General features: G+C 37.7%; 1 protein-coding gene across 3 annotated transcripts in view; it reads left to right on the top strand.

Moving 5' to 3' along the window:
• ADAMTSL1 (ADAMTS like 1) overlaps positions 1 to 26,138 on the top strand; it is a 419,132-nt gene that overhangs the window by 25,438 nt on the left and 367,556 nt on the right. For all 3 annotated transcript variants that reach the window (XM_007969153.3, XM_007969155.3, XM_007969154.3), the window contains exon 2: positions 7,663 to 7,790. In XM_007969153.3, the coding sequence (XP_007967344.3) occupies positions 7,663 to 7,790 (128 nt within the window). The remainder of the gene's footprint in view (positions 1 to 7,662; positions 7,791 to 26,138) is intronic.

The following is a 26,138-nucleotide window of genomic DNA, read 5'->3' on the forward strand; positions in this document are numbered from 1 at the left end:
TAACAGGAATGTGCAAAAGTGCACTGGAATGTGTGCATAGATGCTGAGAAAGCAAAAGGGAGACAGGTACCCAAAAGTCCTCCTTGGCCTGTATAGCTTTTACACCCTGTTATAGAATTGACTTTTCTCTTCAGTAGCAAGGGACAGGCTTCATGCAGTGGCCTCTGAAAGACCATGCACTGTGTCACTGGCAGTTCATCATATCTCCCAACAGTGCAGCTGTGATAAGAACCAGATGATCCAAATTTCCTAAGCAAAGCCAGCAGCAAATATCATCTGGGAAGGCGCATGCCTCAGTATCCACACACTACACTCTTTAAGAAAGTACATCAAAAAGCTAATGGACTTTTACAAGAGCCCAGTTACTGCTTAATGTCTGTGAGCTCTCAGGAGCAGGGAATCACAACCCCTACCATGTACAGTTGGCGGCAGAACCAGTATTCCAACTTGTTAAAGAAGCCAAGGATTAGATAAGATTTATAGAGACCTGATGTGGGTAGGGCAGCTAAAAATGGAATCTGCAGATTTGTTTCCAAAGCTGCAGACACGGCCAGGATGTTTCTGTGTATAGATTGCTCCACTTTGCGTGGGCAGACCACAGGAAAAATGGTTCTCTCATCACTGGAGGAGTTGCCCCTCTTTTTAATACAGAACTGTGTGACATCCATTTGATACAGCCACATACACAGCTCCAGATAGCTTAAGCTAAATGCTGTCTGTCTGGAAGTGGAAAACCAGAGGTTCAGGTACCTTCTTGATGTTCTTAGAATTGTAAGCGCCATTCTTTGCCTTGTCTCATAGCCTTTTTGTTACTTCTGAGGATCTGTTGACATCTGAAAAACACTTCTCTTATACTATAACTTCAGCTGTTACATGACTTCATTTTTACAAAAAAAAAAAACTATCAAGCATTTCCTCAGCACCTACTTTTTTTTTTTCATTTAATTTTGTATAGCTTGACCTCTTGTTTTAACATTTGGAAAAAATATTTTCCAAGTACCCTGTATGTATGTGTCTCTGAGCAAATATAACTCTAGTCCTTCATTGCTAATTTCTGCTTCATCTTACATCTTTCACCTATTTGATAACCTGTGCAGGTTCCAATGAAAGAGGCTATGGATAAGTAGTACATAGGAGGTCATTCTAAGGTGAAGTGTCTATTGGGCAGAGGGCTGCAGGGAAAACATTGCTTCATGTGATTACTCAAATTGTTTAACTACTTGTAGCTGTCAGGCTTGGAGCTGTTCACCTGAGACTTTGTTGCTGCAATTGGCTCTGGAATTAACCACAAAACTATCAGATGAAAACCACGTTTAGATAAGCCAGTAATGGCAAGAAAATGACACCATTCTGAGGTTGATGGATGCAGGAGAGTTCTTCTAGTATTTGTAGAAGGCATATAATGATCTGTGACCACAATCTGTATTCCATGCACCTGGCATTTACTGAGGCTGAGAACGTCTTGACTGGCCAGGAACAATGTATCAATGGAGTTGGGGGGTTGATTGCTGAGTTTCTGAGAAGATAGCAGTTGATTTAGGAGACTTAATCAACACTACATTTAAAGGTCAAAATGTGGCACCAAAGATCTAAAAATGGCTGAACTGTTTCTAAATTCAATAACTCAATGGGCCTAGTCAATTTCCATAAAATTATAGGGCCAAAAACTCAGGCACTTCTCTCAGTGGATTTCTCAAATGCTAGATCAAAACAGCTGCCAATTGTCCATTCTCACTCATCCAATGCCTATAAAGTAAAATAGTTGTTGTAATAAGAAAGGGCTTTATAATGGCCTTTTCCCTCAAGTTCAATATGAGATGCACTCTAGACTTTTTATGATAAATCTCCTACTAGTGAAACATTGCCTTACATAAAGAACTTACTGGTTGTTCTTTAGTTCTTTGTCATTGATATTAATAGCTAAAGACCATCATCTCACATGAGATTGCTACTGAAATTTCCAGCAGTGGGGTCAGGGATAATCTTTTGATCACTGTGTTCAATAGCACCCATAACCTTCCTTTTGAGACACTGAATTACAACATTACATTTATCTGATGAAAATCAAATTGAAGAACATTGGCTGGCCTGTATAGAAAAACTTAGATGTTTTAATTTCAGAAGCAATCAGCATTACTTTTAAGCAACCCATTATCTGCTGTTTATTTTTCTTCTGCCTCTATTTCCCCTGCTAGATGCAATTCAAAGTTTACCCTTTAGAAAATTGCTGCTGTAAAGTTAAAAGGACTGTACATTCAAAAGTAAAAGAGTAATGGGGCCGAGCATGATGGCTCATGCCTGTAATGCCAGCACTTTGAGGGGCGAAGGTGGCTGGATAGCTTGAGCTCAGGAGTTCAAGACCAGCTTGGGCAACATAGCGAAACCTCGTTTCTATGAAAAATACAAAAATTAGCTTGGTGTGGTGGCAAGCACCTGTAGTCCCAGCTACTCAAGAGGCTGAGGGAGGAGGATCCCTTGAACCCAGGAGGTCAAGGCTGCACTCCAGCCTGGGAAACAAAGCAAGACACTGTCTCAAAAAAAAAAAAAAATGTAGAAGAGAAATAAGTATGTGTTCTACCAGGGCCAGACACAAAATTTGTTTATCGTGAAGAAAGTCTTAAAAGCTGCAATAAGCAAATACTTCTAGATTTTAAATAATCAGAAAAGCATCTCTAAAGAGTCATTGCTGGTTATAGATGTAAATGTCTGGCACAGTTAAAAAGCAGAAAAATTACTTTCTCCAACATTAAACATGGATTCCATTGGAATGAATTATGTTTATTCTACTTGTTAAAAGAAAACTTGGAGTTTGTTTGGCTTTGTGAGATAGACCTATCACTTGCTTCTGGGTTTGCATGAGATCTCATTCAGAGACATCGTGGGCACTTACTATGTGTAGTGCTGAAACGTGTAATATGTGATGAGATAAGATGCTTAGCAGTGAAACCTCACCATTGAAGCTTTTAGCACTTCTTCAAACAAGGCACATGAAAAATATCAAGGAACTTTAGCACAGAGTTTGAAACAACTTGTTTTTCTAGAAGAAATCACAACCGTACATTATTTACCAAATATCTTACCCAGAGAACAGCCAGAGGGAAACTCCCCAAGGATCTGGCATTGGAGTGTTTTTATCTCATATGAAAATGCAGTTTGCCAGTGAATGTTGCATGTGGATTTTGTTTTGTTTGGTTTTGTTTTGTTTTTGCAGTTGTAGTAATGGATAGCATCAAAGTTTGTAATCACTCATTTCAATTACTGCATGAACCTTAACATTTGTGATACTGGTTTCATCAAAGTCATATTGAATGTGAGTAAAATGAGAGAAATTGCATCACACAAATGTATATTTGTCACACAAATAGAAACTGCTTCAGGAAAATCCTGTACCTCTCTCAGCAGTCAGCCATCCTGTCTTCTATTCACATGCAGCAAACAAAGAGTTAGAAGATACACAATTAACTTTTAAAAATCTGAGGGATGAATTTAATGGGCCATGGAGAAGAAATTTGGGTATGGCAAAGAATCTTTTCTCTCTCACTGTTTTCGGTTCTGAAAACAGAGCACCTCATATTGCAGTGATTAAAGATTGATTTTAATCATCCTAAAAACCAGGCTTTGGAGCTCAATAAATTCTTCCTTTCAAAAGTACAGATTTTGGGGTTACCAATGTGGCTCTGTTACCCAGGCTTTGCCACATTTTATAAGAACATAAAACTGCTGGCAGATTACATCACCAAGCAGATGCAATATGACAAGTGGCTGCAAGGTCGTACTGTGGGAAAGTCAGGGATTTCAGGGAGATGATATCTTACGAGTACAGTGTCTCAACTCAACTCAACAGCAAAAAGCCTGGTGCCTTACCAGTGTACCTCCTGTAAACTTTCAGAGCCCATATATGTTTATACATATTAATAATAAGTAATAAATAATGTTAAATAATAATAGCAACAAATGCTTATACAATGTAGTGCTTATTATTTAGGCCCTATGTACTTTTAAAAATATATGTGCATATTTGTTTTTATGGTAGTGAAATGTACTGATACAAAATTTAACATTTTAACTATTTTTAAGTATATAGTTCAGTGACATTAAATACATTCACATTGTTTTGGAATCATCACGACCATCCATCTGCAGCACTTTCTCATCTTCCCTCACTGAAACTCTGTATCCCTAAAACAACTCCCCATTCCCCTCTCTCCCAGCACCCCCTAGTCTAGACGCAGACACAGACATTTCTGTGTCTATGAATTTGACTATTCTAGGTACCTCAGTAAGTGGAATCATGCACTATTTGTTCTTTTGTGTCTGACTTATTTCACTTAGTGTCATGTCTTTAAGTTTCATTCATGTTGAACCTGCATCTAAATTTTCTTCCTTTTTAAGGCTGAATAGTATTCCATTGTATGTATATATCACATTTTGTTTACATATTCATCCACTCATGGACATTTGGGTTATTTCCACTTTATGTGCTTTTTATATATCAACTCTTTTACTGCTCACAAAGATTCATTGATTCGTTCATTGATACAGTATCTTTATTATCTCCATTTTATGATAAGAAAGCGGAAGCATATGAGATTGTGTATGTGCCCAAGTTTATGGAGCGAGGAAGCTCTGAAGCCAGTATTGCATCCCAGGCTGAGTAGATCCACAGTTCCTGCTCCTAATCACTATGCTATCTCATCTCCCTTTCAAATGATTCAGGAAGCTAAGTATAGCATGCACCAGTTGGAAAACCATTTGTGTAACATCCTAAGGCCAAGTTTCTGACCTAATTTGTACAGGTTTTTTTTTTTTTTTTTTTTTTTTTTTTTTTAATTTATTTATTATTATTAAACTTCAAGTTGTAGGGTACATGTGCACAACGTGCAGGTTTGCTACATATGTATACTTGTGCCATGTTGGTGTGCTGCACCCATCAACTCGTCATTTACATCAGGTATAACTCCCAATGCAATCCCTCCCCCCTCCCCCCTCCCCATGATAGGCCCCGGTGTGTGATGTTCCCCTTCCCGAGTCCAGGTGATCTCATTGTTCAGTTCCCACCTACGAGTGAGAACATGCGGTGTTTGGTTTTCTGTTCTTGTGATAGTTTGCTAAGAATGATGGTTTCCAGCTGCATCCATGTCCCTACAAAGGACACAAACTCATCCTTTTTTATGGCTGCATAGTATTCCATGGTGTATATGTGCCACATTTTCTTAATCCAATCTGTCACTGATGGACATTTGGGTTGATTCCAAGTCTTTGCTATTGTGAATAGTGCTGCAATAAACATACGTGTGCATGTGTCCTTATAGCAGCATAAGTTATAATCCTTTGGGTATATACCCAGTAATGGGATGGCTGGGTCATATGGTACATCTAGTTCTAGATCTTGAGGAATCGCCATACTGTTTTCCATAATGGTTGAACTAGTTTACACTCCCACCAACAGTGTAAAAGTGTTCCTATTTCTCCACATCCTCTCCAGCACCTGTTGTTTCCTGACTTTTGAATGATCGCCATTCTAACTGGTGTGAGATGGTATCTCATTGTGGTTTTGATTTGCATTTCTCTGATGGCCAGTGATGATGAGCATTTTTTCATGTGTCTGTTGGCTGTATGAATGTCTTCTTTTGAGAAATGTCTGTTCATATCCTTTGCCCACTTTTTGATGGGGTTGTTTGTTTTTTTCTTGTAAATTTGTTTGAGTTCTTTGTAGGTTCTGGATATTAGCCCTTTGTCAGATGAGTAGATAGCAAAAATGTTCTCCCATTCTGTAGGTTGCCTGCTCACTCTGATGGTAGTTTCTTTTGCTGTGCAGAAGCTCTTTAGTTTGATGAGATCCCATTTGTCAATTTTGGCTTTTGCTGCCGTTGCTTTTGGTGTTTTAGACATGAAGTCTTTGCCCATGCCTATGTCCTGAATGGTACTACCTAGGTTTTCCTCTAGGATTTTTATGGTATTAGGTCTAACATTTAAGTCTCTAATCCATCTTGAATTAATTTTCGTATAAGGAGTAAGGAAAGGATCCAGTTTCAGCTTTCTACTTATGGCTAGCCAGTTTTCCCAGCACCATTTATTAAATAGGGAATCCTTTCCCCATTTCTTGTTTCTCTCAGGTTTGTCAAAGATCAGATGGCTGTAGATGTGTGGTATTATTTCTGAGGACTCTGTTCTGTTCCATTGGTCTATATCTCTGTTTTGGTATCAGTACCATGCTGTTTTGGTTACTGTAGCCTTGTAGTATAGTTTGAAGTCAGGTAGCGTGATGCCTCCAGCTTTGTTCTTTTGACTTAGGATTGTCTTGGAGATGCGGGCTCTTTTTTGGTTCCATATGAACTTTAAAGCAGTTTTTTCCAATTCTGTGAAGAAGCTCATTGGTAGCTTGATGGGGATGGCATTGAATCTATAAATTACCTTGGGCAGTATGGCCATTTTCACGATATTGATTCTTCCTATCCATGAGCATGGTATGTTCTTCCATTTGTTTGTGTCCTCTTTGATTTCACTGAGCAGTGGTTTGTAGTTCTCCTTGAAGAGGTCCTTTACATCCCTTGTAAGTTGGATTCCTAGGTATTTTATTCTCTTTGAAGCAATTGTGAATGGAAGTTCATTCCTGATTTGGCTCTCTGTTTGACTGTCACTGGTGAGGTTTTAAATGTTCAAAGGAGTAGTCAGTTTAACAACCGAACCCCATAGCAACTGATTTATAAAGGATCCCATTGCTACAAAATAAAAATTAGTGCTCTGCTCTGGCACTAGTTCTAGGTGTGCTAAGTTCATTTTGCTAATCTTCCTATATAATATGTGCGTGTGTGTGTGTGTTTGTGTGTGTGTGCGCAGTAGCATGGTTATGTTATCCCCACTTTGTAAAAAGGGAAATTGGAACATAGGAAGGTAGTAAGTTACTTGTTCAAGGACTCATAATAAAAAATAGAACCTGTACCCAAACTCAGATAATCTGTAACTCCAGAGCCTATTCTCTTAAGTATAGCACAAATTTTATCTTTTTCTTGAATGTGAAGCACAGCATTGAGACCTGTACATAGCCACAAGTATTCTTACAGTGTATGGAAATTTTCCTAGAAAGCCTGTAAATAACCAGCAAGTCTATTTGTCAAGAGACAATCCCTGCATTACTAAAGTTATTTGTATAGTTATTTCAATGAACAAATCTGAAAACTAGGAATGCAGTTGCTTTATTAAAAAGTTGTCAATGGTATAAAACATTGTTAGATTTTGGGAAGCAGTTTAGTATGCACATGCCAAGCTTCTCAGGACAGAAACATTCTGAGAGCAGCTTCTTTCCCTCACAAAGAGATGAAGAATACACTCATGAACCCTGAGCAGAATTGTGACTTCAATGCAACTGATTGTTTTCTAACCCAAATTCCTGTTTCTGGCTTCCTTTTCCATTTGTTCTATTTGTTCCATTTGTACAACCTCGTGCCCACCTCAGTCATTGCCCAGGGCCCTTAAATTTAAATATCCCTCTCCCTGAACATACAGGCAGTATGAAATGGAAAAGAATCCGAGAATCTTGATTGCACGTTTTCATTCCTGGCACGGCCACCATGTACACACGTACAGGCCAGTCACATTTTAGGACACATGTTTCAGGGTTCCATGGGGATATGATGCTGACCATTCTTTTGTTTCTCACAGAGTTCCAGGACCGCACGCTCTGAGGAGGACCGGGACGGCCTATGGGATGCCTGGGGCCCATGGAGTGAGTGCTCACGTACCTGCGGGGGAGGGGCCTCCTACTCTCTGAGACGCTGCCTGAGCAGCAAGTAAGTCCTGCACCCTTTGAGGGTCTTTGTGAGAACCAGAGGTAGCAGGTTTGAGGCATACTTTCGTGATTGGGTTTAATGAAGAATATTTTGTTGCTTACAGATCCAGATAAAAGAAAATAATTAAAGGAACGTACAAATAATTAAATTTGTGTTCTTACGTGTTTTTACTTGTGTACTTATGTCCATCTCCAGCCAGGTCTTTATACACTCTTATCAGACGATAAGCAATAGAGAACTTATCATCTTTACCAAGCACATGTTATCTGTTTTCATGTTAGGACTGGAAGGAGAATTTATTGTTAGGAATGGTTCTGGAATTATTAGCTCTATAATATATTGTACAATATTGGTGTTAGTAGCATATTGGGTTTATGCTGGATTTTTAGTATTACCAAGTACTTTACAAGTGAATAGCATATTGGTTTATCTTTGTAGATGTCCTAATAGCCAGAATTTTCTTAAAGTCATTCAGTTCAATGAATGATGAATTTTGGATATAAGGAAGTTTGGAAAAATAGAAGCTTCAGTGGAAATCGGGTCAGGAATAGTGAGAGGGATGAAGAAGGTAGACATGAGGGTGGCTAATGACATTTAAGCTAAAAGGAAAGGGCCTGAGGCCTTAGAATGGAAATTTTTACTTAGAGTAATAATAATTTAAAACTCCTTCTTGAGCTGTGTGATCTGTGACTAGATCTGTCTCCAAACTGTAAAATATAAAGTACTATGGTAATATTTTTAATGAAAGATTTTATTTGACTCTGAAAAGTGTTATGTACAGCAAGTAGGAGATTTGATCAAAATTACTGTATATACTATATTATAAAACAGGAAACAGAAAAAGAATTCTAGACATTTCATAAACAAATAGCAGAAAGTGGTGAGACAGAGGTTCAGAAAAATGTCAACTTACTTTAATGAGAGTGAGAATATCTTGACATCAGCATCTGAGCCTTATTCCTTTCTGTCTCTCCAAGGCCTGCACAGGGTCTAACAGATATTAGAAGCCCAATAGATGGTTCTTCATTGAATCACGAAAGACCATTTTGGCTCCAGGCAGGTCTCACTGGAAATGTTATAACCTGAGATATATCCAACAAAACACCAGATCAATTCTGATATTTGGCCACTGTGGCATTGAGGTGTGCACTAAAAATGGGTCAATGTGATTATATCTACCAGTAAGTTTGTTTGTCTCATTTTTGAGGCTAGCTTCGAATCAGCGAGAACCTTAAGCTGATAAGAAAGACTAGACTTTTGCTCCTTATGATTCACCTGCTCTCTTAATCTCGAATATACAAAACTTCCTAAATCTGCAATATATGCTGCTACAGGGTGATAATGTAACTGATAATATTCATACATCAGTAAAGCCAAAAAGTATAAATTTAGAATGTTCCTGTTACCTAGTTTTCTCAAATTAGCATCCTTGAATATTTTTTAGAGATGAGCCAAAACATGTGTCTCATAAAACTAATAAGAAACAAAGGGGAATTTTCATACTGTCTCAGTGATATGTATGTTAGATTGCGGTAGGATCTTTTACTAAGTGAGAGACTGAGAAGCAATTTAGGGAGTACATTAAAATCACAAATCATTCAGCAACTAATCAAATATTGATGCCATGTGGAATTAAAAATAAAACCAATTTTGCCACCTAGTAAGTTAAAGCTCTAGGTGTTAGGGCTCTATTATGAAACTACAAAAGATATCAGTTGTCTTCTACTTCTAAAGCATTAGAAAAGTAGGATATAAATGCTGAAATTATAAACATATAGAAGATATGTCCCTATTTTACTTTCAAGTATTAAAAACATATATTCAGTAATCTCATACAAGGCTGAACAAGAAGTTTACAAAATGGGGCAGAGGTACACTACCCATTCTTTAGGAAATTGAGAAGAAAAAATGTCTCCAAATAGAAGGCATTTCCAAATCCAACAAGAATATAAAGAAATATTAGTTTCTTAAAAACCAGTGCTTAGTATGGACTGATACATTATACACATGGATATGTTCTATACTGTTAAATTCTAGTAATTCTTTAGCAAATCGAAAACTTGTCATCATCATTAAACTCTGGAACAATCTGGACAGAAATGTAATATATATTTTTAATTGTGAAATAACTATTTATATATGCCCTGCCATATATTTTGACGTCATTCTTCAATAGGATTTGTATTGTTAGGCTAAACTGTATTAATTCTGATCCTTGTAAGACAAACAACATAGAGGTTGATTTAGCTGTTCAGTCTGAGATTCTAGTGGGCTTTCTGGAGACAAGCAGCTCATGATATGACCACATTATCGTATTACCTCTGTGCCCTAATGAGTTAAATCTTACAGCTACGGATTTTAAAAGGAGCAAAACTAAGACTGAGTTACTGTCTTTGGGGGTGTGTTGATTGTAGAAAATCTGCATCTCCAAGGACAATTTAAAGATCTACAGTGACTAAGTAAATACTTTATAATAATACCAAAAAAGTATGTAACCCGTTGAATGTTCATAAATGTTATAATGCTGACTTTTAACCTATTAGGTTGGTGCAAAAGTAATTGCAGTTTTTGCTATTACCTTCAATTCACTAACCCAATACTTTAGCTTTTATGGCAAGTATACACTTATTTTCTAGAAGGCACAACAGAATATGCTATTATTGAACCACTTAGATAGTTCCTGCTTTGATTCAAGACCTTTGTGTATGTTGCATTTTTCAAAACAAGGCATGCATATACACATGCAAACCCCCCACCCCACGCATGCATTTGTGTGTGTGCTGAGCTGTGATAGAAAATATGTATCATTTCAAAAGAGTCTGAAAGCTTCTGTTGCAGAGAACTTAACCTGGCAGGGGCCCTTTGTGGATGCTAGTCAGACCCACTTACCCAGGGGAGACCTTATCCTAAGTGACACTGGTCCTCAATCAAAATTCAGTTTGGCCAGGCACAGTGGCTCACGCCTGTAATCCCAGTACTTTGGAAGGCCAAGGTGGGTGGATCACCTGAGGTCAAGAGTTCAAGACAAACCTGGCCAATATGGAGAAACCCCGTCTCTACTAAAAATACAAAAAATAGCTGGGCATGGTGGCGGGTGCTTGTAATTCCGGCTACTGGGGAGGCTGAGGCAGAAGAATCGCTTGAACCCCAGAGGCGGAGGTTGCAGTGAGCCAAGATCGCATCACTGCACTCCAGCCTGGGTGTCAAGAGTGAAACTCTGTCTCAAAAAAAAAAAAGAAAAAATTCCATTTTCTTTACCATGGGATTATTATGTTTGGAATCAGAGATTCTCAAATGTTTGTGTGTCCCTGGCTTTCTCTTTCTGCTGTTCTGTATCACTTCACAAGTTTTATTAATAGGATTTTAGCCCTGTGTTTTCTCCTTTTTTATGTGTAATGAAAGTGTGGAGCAAGTCCCCTTTGGTATCTAAAGAGAATCAGACAGTTTGGATGATTTCATTTTAGATGATTTATATTCTCCTCCCTATATAGTTTGAATGCATCTGCTCAGGATCTTGGATGGAAGCGTAGTTGTCTTCATTATCTTTTAACTTCTCAAGCACCTAAGAAGCTGTTTGTTTTCTTGATAATTTTTATTTGCAATCAAGATCTTTCACTATTAACAGAAATTCCTGGGTTACAGCCTCATGTTTCAAAAAGCTAGGTTTCAGCTATCAAATTTCATGGAGATACCTAGCATTGATTAAACTTTTCAGTTACAGTCATGTATAAAAATTTTAATTTTCATTAAAATAGATAACTTTAAGCAGTAAGAAATATTAAACAAGTATACTTATAAAAACAAAATATAATATTAATGAAATGCATTCCAACATTTTTCTCATTCATGCTTAACTGTAATTAAGTCATTGCTTAAGTATGGCCCTAAATCAGTCCTTAGGCTGAGTTTAGAATGTATTTTGACTCTTATAATTTAGAAATAAATATGTTCTGAGATACGTGCTCAGCCTCAAGACTTCAAATCAGTTTGATTTTTAAAGTTTTCAAGTTTTTTCCGTCAACAACTGATTCTATCTATTCTAGTACCAGCAAGAATTTATTAGTATACTCTCCTTAGTTCCGTACTCTAATGGAAACTCTAATTGGTGTAGCAGTTATTCAGTGCCACAGTAATGCTACATAACAAACCACTAATCCTCACTAGAATATCAGATACGGAATTATTGCTGGACTAGGTGGCTCTGATGGACTTGGATGGTCTTCATCACATATCTAGGGTTGGCTGGATGTTGGCTGATCTAGACTGGCTTCATCTGAGCCAACATGGGAAACCCAATTCTGCTCCACAAGTTCCTTATCCTCTGGCAGGCTAGCCTAGGCAAGTTCTCATAGTGACAGCAGAGGAGGTGTAAGAGAGAGCAATTCCCAGTGCAAAACCTGTTTCCAGCTTTTGTACCATATTTGCTAGTATCTCATTGGGCAAACTAAGCCACCCACCAAGTCCAGAGTCAGAATGGGAAAGCCAAAATGTTACATGTGAAAGCATGAGTTAGAGAGAGAGTGAAACATTGGGACTATTCTTCACTCTACCATGAATAGTCTTCTATGGCTTTCTTACTCATTTTTATTGGGATAATGAACTTAATGGGTTCTGTCTCATTTATCCACTCCAAATTTATGCATCTAAATTCAGTTCAGTCACCTTATATGCCTTCCCAATAGGGAAAGATCAGAGGTTATGAATGTATATATCTTAGAGGCCTAGTAGGTAACTGGAATGTATGTAGTAGCATTCATATTGAATCCAAATAAATCCCATCTACCAGGTAAATTAACCTGCCAGGCCAATTTTCCAACTCTGGTAACATGACCTCTTAGATCACTCTCAGGTCTGATAAGTTTTTCAAGTCTATCAGCCAATGATTACTCTATTCCCAATATGACAGAACTGTAAAGGAAACTAGATTACTCAGATTTTATGGAGTAAATGACAACTACACATGTTAAATATGAATACCTTCATTCTCAACAAGCAGTACTTGATACTGGAGAGAAGGTTCCGACCCAGGAACATACTGAGCAGAATTCTTTCCTTGGTTTCTCCCCTCCCCTTTCTCTGAGGCTTGCAGAAAGTAGGCAGTGCTTGATTTTCCAGATTTATGATATTGGAATACTGATCATTGCCTTTACCTGCAACCTTGGTTTGAACAACAAAGACAGTGTATGAACATTGTCTCCCACCTTTACTAATTTTTGTAAGATTATATGAGGTTTCATTGAGTAACTCTTATAATGTAACTTTTACTAATCTAGTATCACCAAGTAGAATATAATATCTGTTTTTATTTTTCATCAATTAGAAAAGAGACTATACCTACTGGTGCTTGATGATGGACATTTATTTTACTTCAAATGAAGTACTAGCTGCCTTGAGAAGCTGCTCCTCTCTCCAGTTCCTCAACCCTCCTACTAAATACTCTGAAATAATACTTATAGTGAACTCATTTGTCTAGCTTTTTAAAAAATACTTGATACTAAAGATCTATCTTTCAGAGCTCTAGGTTTTTCTTCAGCCAGCTAATTTAGCTTTGCTCATAAGAAGTTCCAAATGCATAAGACACTTAATATGGTATGTAACATTGTCTGTCTTATTGTATTAAGTCAATGCCAAGACCAGGCTCAAAGGAGGAAACTGCAGCTCGTTTGAGATGGCAGCGAGTCAGATAGCTGGCTGCTCTTAGGCGTGATGTGAACCTTTGCACTGGTGACTAAAGAAGATTTAAAGGTCTTCTGAGACCTTTTATACTGTCTGAAATGCCAAATTCATCTAGCTAATAGTATAGATTAATACTACATCAATATTGCATTAAGAGCATAATTAATTAATACAGTCAGAATACAAATATTATGCTAAATCTTAACTGATACAATGATGGGTTTGGCTGTTTCATATCTATCCAAATAGCAAAAACTGATCTTATGAAGGATGGCAGAATTGTTAAAACGTTAATATATTTTGAGTTAAATCTTAAAATTGAATTTAAAAGTTTTTGAGGTAAATACGATTATTAGATGAGCAAGAAATAAAAGTCACATGAGGGGTGCCTAAAACAAGTAAGATTATAGTATTATTCCAAAGGCATGTGGCTGCCAGAATGGTGTCAACATAAACACAGAAAAATTAAAATAAATAACCCCAAGGAGTCTTAGTCCACAGGAATAGGAAAGATCATTCTACAAGTCTCATTTCATAATAATTGTGCTAAGAGAAAGTAAGCTGACTTCTCTGATTTTTAATTGCAAACACAGATATTCTGCCATGAAAATATTGATGCACTAATATAGGCTTTAGTTAGCGTCTTATTTCTATACTGTATAATAATATATACCAAAAGAAAATTTTCAATGGTAAGATTTTGCTTCTAAAACAAATGTTTGTTTTTTTCTTTCAAAGACATCTCATCTCTATCATAACAACCAATTAAGGTTCACAGGACTTGTTTTAAGAGATTTTAGAACTTTCAGGTCAAGTGAGCCCCAAAGCAGGCTTTATCTGTTATTCTTCATCTGGTGTTGTATGTTATCACCCTAGTTTTCCTTGGAAATGTTTGAATTTTTGTTTAAAAGAAAGATATACAAGTTCAGAGTGGGTATGACTACTCATGTCATTTGTATGAGATGGTCTTTTTGTTTCATTAAAGGAGACTGCACATTTTGGAACAGATGCTTAAGAGTTTGCAGTTGCCTTCCTTTTACTTTTTGGGTGAAAGCCTAGTCTAAATGTATTACCAGGACTTCTAATATTTCAGGTCATATATCTTAGGGGGCGGGTGTATTGTTCCAAGATCTGATCTCCTTTCAGGAGGCAAATGCTCTAAGGCCAATGACTGAATGTTTAAGACCAATTTATGGCCTGTTTTATCCCGTAAGCCAATTTGTTGGAATAAAAGATGATTGGAAATGTGTTTGTTGTCCATAACCTTTACTTGCCATATCAGGAATCTGTAACTCTTAGCTGTCTTTTTCTGTTTATTAAAAAAAAAATCCTTACGTGGCTTGTTCAGTAGCCCTTCTAAAATTTGTATATCTCCTCAATTTTAATTCATTCATTCAATAAATATTTATTGAATACCTACTATGCATTAAGCAAATTGGTAGGTATAACCAAGGATAGAAATCCCAAGGGGCCAGAGTCTCAAGAATTTACCAAATTATTAATCTGCCTCTGAGTTTCTACTGATTATAGTTGTAAGATATTTTAAGAACTAAGAGAACTTCCCCCAATTATGTAAATAATACATATGTAGAACTGGGTTTTTAAAATATTTTATATGTATTGTTATTTTATTATGGTAGCATCATTTTATATAATAATGCTTTCTTTTTCTAATTAAGTTGTATGAAGTCCTCCTTTTTTACAGTGCTTAGCACACAGCAGACACTCAAATGTTTAATAATTGGCTTTTAAATGGTATATGCAGTATTGTCATTTTATTTCTTCAATCTGTACTTTAAAGAGGAGGAAAACTATGTGATATTAAACATCTCTACAAAAGAATTGGGAACCTAATCCCTATACCACAGAACCAAGGTTGGTGGAACCAATTCTGCATTTGCAGAATTAAGAAAATATTTCAAACTTAGACCTAGACTGAGCTGAGAAGGATCTTAGAGCTAATCTCCTCTCTAATTCCCTCTTTTTTATTTTCCTTCCTTTTTTTAATTTTATTTTTATTTTTTATTGTGGTAAGACAATTTAGCATGAGATCCACCATCTCAACCAATTTGAAGTGTTCTATACAGTATTGTTAACTATACTAGGAGTGCTGTGCAGCAGATCTCTACAATTTACCATCTTGTGTAACTGAAACTAGACTCCTTGATTGGCAAGCACGATTTCTCCCTCCCCACCAACCTCTGGCAGCCTCCATTCTACTGTCTGCTTCTGTGTACTTGACTAGTCTAGATACCTTATATACGTGGAATCATGTAGTACTTGTCCTTATTTCTGACTTATTTCGCTCAGCATAATGGCCTCAAAGTTCGTTCATTTTTGTTGTTTCCTTTGCTGTGCAGTCTCTTTACTTTGATAGTCCTACTTGTCTATTTTTGCCTTTGTTGCTTGTGCTTTTGGTGTTACAGCTAAGAAATCATTGCCAAATCAATATTAGGAAGCTTTGCCCCTATATTTTCCAGTTGGAGTTTTATAGTTTCAGGTCTTACATTTAAGTCTATAATCCATTTTGAGTTAGTTTTCGTATGTGGTGAAATTTTGATAGCTGTTTATTCTTTCACATGTGGATATCCAGTTTTCCCAGCACCTTTCCCCACTGTGTATTCTTGTAACCTTTGCCAAAGATCAGTTGACTGTATATGTGTGCGTGTTTTTCTACGTGTTCCATTGGTGTGTATGTCTGTCTTCACACCAAGGTGTCTTTACCCTGGCATATCTTTACACCAGTACCATACTGTTTTAATTTCTGTAGCTTATAAAGTGTTTTGAAATCGGGAACTGTGGTGCCTTCAGCTTTGTTCTCTCTCGATATTGTTCTGAACATTCCAGATTCTTTTTGGTTTCATATGAATTTTAGAACTGTTTTTTCTATTTCTGTAATAATCAGTTACTGGGAGTTTGATAGGCAATGCATTGTATCTGTAGATTACATTGGGTAACATGGACATTTTAACATTATTAACTCTTACACTCCATGAACATGGAATGTTTTACCATTTATTTGTGTCATCTTTAATTTCTTTCAGTAATGTTTTGTGATTTTCAGTATACAAGTCCTTCACTTCCTTAGTTTATTCCTAAGTAGTTTATTCTTTTTGATGTGATTGTAGATAAGACTGTTCTCTTAATTTCTTTTGTGGATAGTTTGTTCTTAGTGTGTAGTATTGCAACTGATTTTTCTATATTGATTTTGTATCCCTTAATTTTACTCAGTTTGTTTATTAGTCCTTCATGAACTGTTTAGAGTTTTCTGCTTATAAGATCATGTCATCTGCAAACAGAGATCATTTTACATCTTCCTTTCTTTTTTGGATGCCTTTTATTTCTTTTTGTTGTCTTACAGATCTAAGACTTTCAGTACACTTTTGAACAGAAGTGGCAAGAGTGAGCAACCTTGCCTTGTTCATGATCTTAGAGGAAAAGTCATTGAGTGTGATATTAGCTGAGGACTTTTCACATATGGCCTTGGTTATTTTGAAGACATTTCCTTCTATGCCTAGTTTGAGATTTCACATCATGAAAGATGTTAAATTTTGCCAAATGCTTTTTCTGCATCTGTCAGAGATGATCATGTGGTTTTTATTCCTCCTTCTGTTATGGAAGTAATTCTTAATCCTAGTTAAAAAATACAAATATCTGGGCCCTACCTGGAAAGCTTTTAAAAAATAAAAATATCTGGGCCCTACCAAAGAACAGTTAAATTAGGATCTCTTGGGGTGGATTCCTGACATCAGTAATTTTTTCAAAGCTCTCCAAATGATTTTAATGTGTATCCAGGGTTAAAACTGCTGCTGTCTTGAAGGGCGTGATAGTTCAATGATGAGGTTTATCTCCAGCTCCCTGAAAAATTAGAGGTTAGGGTGAAGAAGAAAGGAAGAATTTTTGTTTGTTTGTTTGTTTGTTTGTTTTTTCAGACAAGATCTGACTGTATTGCCCAGGCTGAAGTGCAGTGTTGCCATCTCGGCTCACTGCAACCTTCGCCTCCCAGTTTCAAACCATCCTCCTTCCTCAGCCTCCCGAGTAGCTGGGACCACAGGCGTAAGCAGCTATGCCTGGCTAATTTTTGTATTTTTTCTAGAGACAGGGTTTCATTATGTTGGCCAGGCTGGTCTCTCACTCCTGAGCTCAAGTGATTTGTTCGCCTTGGCCTCCCAAAATGCTGGGATTATGGGGGTGAGCTACCATAGGATTTTCTGATAAAGAAACTTCTTTTATGTTCAAATCCCCACTGAAGTTTCTGTGAAATGATGGAGTCTGCCATGTGGGAGAGAAGTCGTGGGTACAAGCATGTCAAGGTATAACAGTGGGAATTGCCCTAGGTACTACTCTGTATCTGCTTTTCTGGTCTAGTATTAGTCATCATCAGCCTTGTCCAAAGTGGTGAATGAACTAAGTGATTTCTGACTTATTCTTTCATCCTTTTATTACTTAAGCCTACAAACAGGATCCTTTAAGCTTCCAGCTTGTTGGTGAATGACCAGGTTAATGTCCTAGTGATTCTTGGGTTGTTTATTCAAATTCTCGGAGACTCACCTCTCCTTAAAGTCATTAAACTTCCTATCCACATAGTTTAGTTGAGTTTTCCATCTTCAATTCAGCATCCATCCCTCCAGGTCCTCCCTCACCTCAACTCCACACACACACACAAAAAAAAAAAATAGAAAGAAAGAAAGATTTCCTAGTGCTACTTACATTATTACTTGAATTATTTCTTTGGTTTGGGCCCAATTTATAGAAAATAGAAAAGAGTTATCTGACCCTGTTTTCCTTAGTTTCAGTCACTGAGAAAGAGAGAGAAAGGAAGAACGAGAGAGAGAGATGGAGACACATACTGGATATTAAGAGCAAACAGAGGGTGGTCCATCCAAATCATATACAATGGGGGATGGGCACCTCACCTGGAGGCAGGAAGAATAACTATAAAACCCTAGGTGATGTTACATCCATGCATGGATCATCAGCTGAAGCCCCTAACTAATATACCAACCTCAAACAGCTGCAGAGCCAGCCCCTGCCTTTGGGCTTTGGAATGGGAATCCCTGGTCCAGATAAAGACCTTTTCCTACTGGGAGAGAACCACATGTTGTGGGAACCAGAATTTGTAGCAGTGAGTTTCATTGCCTACTTTGTGGATTATTCCTTTTATTTTATTTTTCGTAAAACTACTGATTTTGAATTTTGGCACCGTCCTCTATTTGTATGACGTTGGACTAGATTTGAGTTTCTCTGGGATTTTGTTTGCTTATCTGTGAAATCAGGTGGGCAGTGCCTGGAACAGAACAAGTGTTCCATAAATATTTTTGAACAGACATCCAAGGTGCCCTTCAACTCTGAAATGTGTGCCCCTAAAAAAGAGAGAGTTTCTCCTCCAGATATGCAGTCAAGCCCATTTTGCTGTTAGATTGGAAGAGGAGCAGAACTGCTCTTCATATAACTGGTTTTAAAGAAATATGTTGTGACTCTCCAGACCCCCATTTTGCAACGAACATCTGGGTGACATGGAAGGATTGGAGAGCTTTTGTCTCTAGCCAAAATAATTCATAAATTTCCAACTCAAGGCTTGTATCGGGAGAGGTTGTTAGAGTCCTAGAGTTTCATAATATACATTTTCCTCAGAGGGAAGATGGAAAAGTTGGACTTGATGTTGCTAAAACACATTTGTTTTTATTCGCATTCTTTGCCTCTTTTGGCTACCGAGCAAATGTAAGATCATTTGCAAACCTTATGGCATGTGTGTGTATACTATAAAGTCCATGTCCTTCCTGCTAGTGGATCTTTAGCCAAAGGCAGCAATCCCCCGGCCCCCACCCCTAGCCATCTTTCAGAGGAACCAAATGCATTGCAATGACAAACACAACTTATAATAAATATATGAAAATAAACGTGTTCATTAAAATAGAGCCCAGTGTTTTTTACTTTGGTAGCTATTTAGTTTCATTTTAAACTTTTCATCTTGTTATAGAAAGATTTTAATCAGGTTTCAAAGTTCAAAAATTAGAACAGATGTGAGGCTGAAAGTTCATCATGGCCTGAAATTATCTTTATAACATTTCCTTCTGTATGTTTCTTCCTTCTTCCTTTGGCCATTTGTTCTTTCCTTCCCTCCTTCTATCCCTCGTTCCCGGGATTCTTTCCTTCCTTCCTTCGCTCACGAAATATTTGTAAAGCACTAACAGTACACCAAGCACGTTGCTAGATTCTGCAGCTCAGAGACCAAACAGACTGCAAGGGAGAAAAGTAAATCAATATCCAAAAATATTTACTGTTTTTTATTTTAGATTCATGGGGTACACGTGCATGTTTATTACATGGGTATATTGCATAAAGGTGGGGTTTGGGCTTCTAATGTACCCGTCACCCAAATATTCAACATTGTACTCAATAGGCAGTTTTTCTACCCCCATCCCACAAACCCAGCCTTTCCTCTTTTGGAGTCCCCAGTGCCAAATATTTCCATCTTTATGTCCATGTGTACCCATTGTTTAGCTCCTACTTATAGGTGAGAAGATACGTATTTGATTTTCTGCTTCTGAGTTAATTCACTTAGGATAATGGCCCCCAGCTCCATCCATTTTGCTGTAAAGGACATGATTTCATTCTTTTTATGGCTAAGTAGTATTGATGGTGTATATCTGCCACATTCTCTTTATCTAGTCATCCATTGATGGACATCTAGGCTGATTCTATGACTTTACTATTGTGAATAGTGCAGCAATAAACATATGAATGCAGGTGTCTTTTTTGTATAATGATTTCTTTTCCTTTGGGTTGATACCCAGTGTGGGATTGCTAGGTTAAATGGTAATATGGTTTTCTTTTTTTTTTTTTTTTTGAGACAGATTCTCCATGTGTCACCCAGGTTGGAGTGCATTGGCGCAATCTCAGCTCACTGCAACCTCTGCCCCCTGGGTTCAAGCGATTCTCCTGCCTCAGCCTCCTGAGTGCTGGGATTACAGGCATGCGCCATGATACCTGGCTAATTTTTGTATTTTTAGTAGAGACAGGGTTTCACCATGTGAAAACCACCAGGTTGGTTTTCTAAAAGTGAAAGAGGCATGGGTGCTACAGGTTGGTGTCCTAGACCTTTAAAGTGCTGGCCTTTTGCTGCCTCTGTGCCTCCTCTCCTGGTGAGCTCTTCACCTACAATGTCCCTCCCTCCACGTGCTTATCTGTCAAAATCCTAAATGTTATTTAAAGCCACCTTCACCTGTACCCCTGAGTCTCACCATGCTGTATTTGTGGGGCATTTTGTTTGCACTACCTTTAAGTCACCTTTACATAGTCTGGCTGTGTTATCGTTATTTGTATAGTACTGTCTCTAATTAGATTATCAATGTTATGATCTCGGGTTTTATTTTCCTTTTCTTTATACCTTCTTGCCTTGCACAGAGTAGGTATCTAGTCACTGTTAGGTGAATTTACTGAATTAAAACTAGGGTAAGAACCTAGTGTAGTACTCGAGGGAGCAGGAGTAGGAAGGGATGACTGAATCACAAAGTAAGTCTCCTTTCTCCCATCACATTCTTGGAACTCCTATCACCCATATAGGACCTCCCACCTAAGATACTTCCTTTGTAAGCTATTGCCGTCTCCTCAATCTCTCCTTTTTCAATTCCTTCTGTATTTCATATTCAGATCATTCCTATGAGTTTTTCACCAGGCATTATACTGTTGTGTGTTCTATTCTGATTTGTGTGGATTTGTTCAAGTAAATAATAACTTTGATAAGAATCAGGGAGGTCATTATTTTTGTCTTTCACAGTGCCTTGCTTAGTACTAGTATAGACCAGATGTCCAATGAATGTGTTAAGTGACTGCAAATTGGAAAACATTGTACAAAAAGTGTGTTAACCAGGAAGCGCTGCCCGGGGCTCATTTTCCCCACTGGGGTGTTTATCGTACATTGTCTCAGATTTTTTGAGCAGTATGTTCAGAGCAGTTTCTGGCTTCATTAGAAGCTGGGCATGACCTTCATGGTCTATGTTCTCATTCTCGCCTTTTTCTTTTCTGATTACATGAGTATACTCCTCATTTTCATAACTCCAGCCCATATTTGTGAAAACTTGATGCTTTGTTATAACATGTCTTTCTTTGAAGAATAGGCAGGGATATGTAAAATCATACTTGTTTGGAAAAAAAAAAATTGGCAGTGATTTTTCTAGTTATAATTTAGACATACCAAACAGTCATAATAGCAAATAAGCCAATTTGAAACTTAAAGGACAAACTCCACAATTCAGCCATAACATTCTCATGTGGGTCTAAATTTTAATTTACCAGCCTCCTAACTGTTGCTCAAAAACCTGTAAAAGTACAGAGATGCTTTCCTTAGTTCCGTCTGGTCGAGAGAAGATCAAACAGCCGGAGAGGATGTTGTCTTAGACTGTTTTCCCCAAACCTACATAATTTCCATTTATATCAAATTTAGTCTCCACAATAAGTTTTAGTAACTCTCTGGATATACATAAATCAGTGTTTCCAAGTTGGCACTGTGTTCAGAACATTTTTATAATGACAAATTAGGATCGAGCAGAAGTGTTGAATTATAAAACTGAGGTCACAGAAATATGTTATCTATGCCAAAGAAACACTTTTAAGTCTAGTTCACAAGTTACAGCACCATTTTTTAATGTGGACCTTCACTCTCCCCTGATCAGTTTAAAATTGCTTTGAGAATGCAGCTTTAAGGGCGATTCTTCTTTTGGCTCCCTAGGGCCCTGTTAGTGCCTCTGGCACACTGGGATGAGCTAACATGGCACCAGGGCTGTGTCTCCAGCTCACCTACTGATGGATGATGCCTGGCAGCATGCCACCTTGTTGTTTCTTGTATTATTACAACAGAAAGCATTTTCAAAAGCCACATTTATCAAGTCGTCATAATAGTTTGGCTTGTGTATCTATCTATTCAAAAAATAAATAAATAAATCTTTCCCTTAGCACTAATCTGTTTGAGCCACGTGATGTCTCCCATGTAGAAAAGGCAGTGGAAAACTGCGTCTATGTGGGATTCAAGGACCTTTCGACCAAATGTTTAGGAGAAAGGGAGATTTTTTTATTTATGCTTTTGAAAGTCCCAAAGCACCAAGAACCTCTGTTTTCTCCTTTCTACTTTTATATGTACAGGGGATGCATTTAGTTCTAGAATTATAGTGGCTTTGTTCAATGAAGGAGATTTAACCTTAAATGAGAGAAAAATGTGAACGTTAGCCTCAAAAAAGGAGAAGGACACATTTTAATGTTTAAGGTCAGTTTCCATAGGCAGGTGTTACCAGATTAAACATTACTTGTTATGAAGTGTATTGTAAGCAAATTTCTTTTTTTTTAAAAATTTTTTATTATGCTTTGAGTTTTAGGGTGCATGTGCACAACGTGCAGGTTTGTTACATATGAATACATGTGAAATGTTAGTGTGCTGCACCCATTAACTTATCCTTTATATTAGGTATATCTCCTAATGCTATCCCTCCCCACTCTCCCCTCCCCACAATAGGACCCGGTGTGTGATGTTCCCTTTCCTGTGTCCAAGTGATCTCATTGTTCAGTTCCCACCTATGAGTGAGAACATGTGGTATTTGGTTTTCTGTTCTTGTGATAGTTTGCTGAGAATGATGGTTTCGAGCTGCATCCATGTCCCTACAAAGGACACAAACTCATCCTTTTTTATGGCTGCATAGTATTCCATGGTGTATATGTGCCACATTTTCTTAATCCAGTCTGTCACTGATGGACATTTCGGTTGATTCCAAGTCTTTGCTTTTGTGAATAGTGCCGCATTAAACATACGTGTGCATGTGTCTTTAGAGCAGCATGACTTATAATCCTTTGGGTATATCCCCAGTAATGGGATGGCTGGGTCAAATGGTATTTCTAGTTCTAGATCCTTGAGGAACTGCCACACTGTTTTCCACAATCGTTGAACTAGTTTACAGTCCCACCAACGTGTAAAAGTGTTCCTATTTCTCCACATCGTCTCCAGCACCTGTTGTTTCCTGATTTTTTTAATAATTGCCGTTCTAACTGGTGTGAGATGATATCTCATTGTGGTTTTGATTTGCATTTCTCCGATGGTGAGTGATGATGAGCATTTTTTCATGTGTCTGTTGGCTGTATGAATGTCTTCTTTTGAGAAGTGTCTGTTCATATCCTTTGCCCACTTTTTGATGGGGTTGTTTGTTTTTTTCTTGTTAATTTGATTGAGTTCTTCGTAGGTTCTGGATATTAGCCCTTTGTCAGATGAGTAGACTGCAAAATTTTCTACCATTCTGTAGGTTGCCTGTTCACTCTGATGGTAGTTTCTTTTGCTGTGCAGAAGCTCTTTAGTTTAATGAGATCCCATTTGTCAATTTTGGCTTTTATTGCCGTTGCTTTTGGTGTTTTAGACATGAAGTCCTTGCCCATGGCTATGTCCTGAATGGTATTACCTAGGTTTTCTTCTAGTGTTTTTATGGTTTTAGGTGTAACATTTAAGTCTCTAATCCATCTTGAATTAATTTTCGTATAAGGAGTAAGGAAAGGATCCAGTTTCAGCTTTCTACTTATGGCTAGCCAATTATCCCAGCACCATTTATTAAATAGGGAATCCTTTCTCCATTTCTTGTTGCTGTCAAGTTTGTCAAAGATCAGATGGCTGTAGATGTGTGATATTATTTCTGAGGGCTCTGTTCTGTTCCATTGGTCTATATCTCTGTTTTGGTACCAGTACCATGCTGTTTTGGTTACTGTAGCCTTGTAGTATAGTTTGAAGTCAGGTAGCGTGATGCTTCCAGCTTCGTTCTTTTGACCTAGGATTGTCTGGGCAATGTGGGGTCTTTTTGGTTTCCATATGAACTTAAAACAGTTTTTTCCAATTCTGTGAAGAAAGTCATTGGTAGCTTAATGGGGATGGCATTGAATCTTTAAATTACCTTGGGCAGTATGGTCATTTTCACGATATTGATTCTTCCTACCCATGAGCATGGTATGTTCTTCCATTTGTTTGTGTCCTCTTTGATTTCACTGAGCAGTGGTTTGTAGTTCTCCTTGAAGAGGTCCTTTACATCCCTTGTAAGTTGGATTCCTAGGTATTTTATTCTCTTTGAAGCAATTGTGAATGGGAGTTCATTCATGATTTGGCTCTCTGTTTGTCTGCTACTGGTGTATAAGAATGCTTGTGATTTTTGCACATTGATTTTGTATCCTGAGACTTTGCTGAAGTTGCTTATCAGCTTGAGGAGATTTTGGGTTGAGACAATGGGGTTTTCTAAATATACAATCATGTCATCTGCAAACAGGGACGATTTGACTTCTTCTTTTCCTAACTGAATCCCCTTGATTTCTTTCTCTTGCCTGATTGCCCTAGCCAGAACTTCCAACACTATGTTGAATAGGAGTGGTGAGAGAGGGCATCCCTGTCTTGTGCCAGTTTTCAAAGGGAATTTTTCCAGTTTTTGCCCATTCAGTATGATATTGGCTGTGGGTTTGTCATAAATAGCTCTTATTATTTTGAGATACGTTTCATCAACACCAAATTTCTTGAGAGTTTTTAGCATGAAGGGCTGTTGAATTTTGTCAAAGGCCTTTTCTGCATCTATTGAGATAATCATGTGGTTTTTGTCTTTGGTTCTGTTTATATGCTGGATTACATTTATTGATTTGCGTATGTTGAACCAGCCTTGCATCCTAGGGATGAAGCCCACTTGATCATGGTGGATAAGCTTTTTGAGGTGCTGCTGGATTCGGTTTGCCAGTATTTTATTGAGGATTTTTGCATGGATGTTCATCAGGGATATTGGTCTAAAATTCTCTTTTTGTGTTGTATCTCTGTCAGGCTTTGGTATCAGGATGATGTTGGCCTCACAAAATGAGTTAGGGGGCATTCCCTCTTTTTCTGTTGATTAGAATAGTTTCAGAAGGAATGGTACCAACTCCTCCTTGTACCTCTGGAAGAAATCGGCTGTGAATCCGTCTGGTCCTGGACTTTTTTTGGTTGGTAGGCTATTAGTTATTGCCTCAATTTCAGAGCCTGCTATTGGTCTATTCAGGGATTCAGCTTCTTCCTGGTTTAGACTTGGGAGAGTTTAAGTGTCCAGGAAATTATCCATTTCTTCTAGGTTTTCTAGTTTATTTGCATAGAGGTGTTTATAGTATTCTGTGATGGTAGTTTGTATTTCTATGGGGTCGTTGGTGATATCCCCTTTATCATATTTTATTGCGTCTATTCAATTCTTCTCTCTTTTCTTCTTTATTAGTCTTGCTAGTGGTCTATCAATTTTGTTGATCTGTTCAGAAAACCAGCTCCTGAATTCATTGATTTTTTGGAGGGTTTTTTGTGTCTCTATCTCCTTCAGTTCTGCTCTGATCTTATTTCTTGCCTTCTGCTAGCTTTTGAATGTGCTTGCTCTTGCTTCTCTAGTTCTTTTAATTGTGATGTTAGGGTGTCAATTTTAGATCTTTCCAGCTTTCTTTTGTGGGCATTTAGTGCTATAAATTTCCCTCTACACACTGCTTTAAATGTGTCCCAGAGATTCTGGTATGTTGTATATTTGTTCTCATTGGTTTCAAAGAACATCTTTATTTCTACCTTCATTTCGTTATGTACCCAGTAGTCATTCAGGAGCAGGTTGTTCAGTTTCCATGTAGTTGAGTGGTTTCTTAGTCCTGAGTTCTAGTTTGATT

Source organism: Chlorocebus sabaeus, chromosome 12, assembly GCF_047675955.1.
Source record: "Chlorocebus sabaeus isolate Y175 chromosome 12, mChlSab1.0.hap1, whole genome shotgun sequence".
Lineage (NCBI taxonomy): Eukaryota > Metazoa > Chordata > Mammalia > Primates > Cercopithecidae > Chlorocebus > Chlorocebus sabaeus.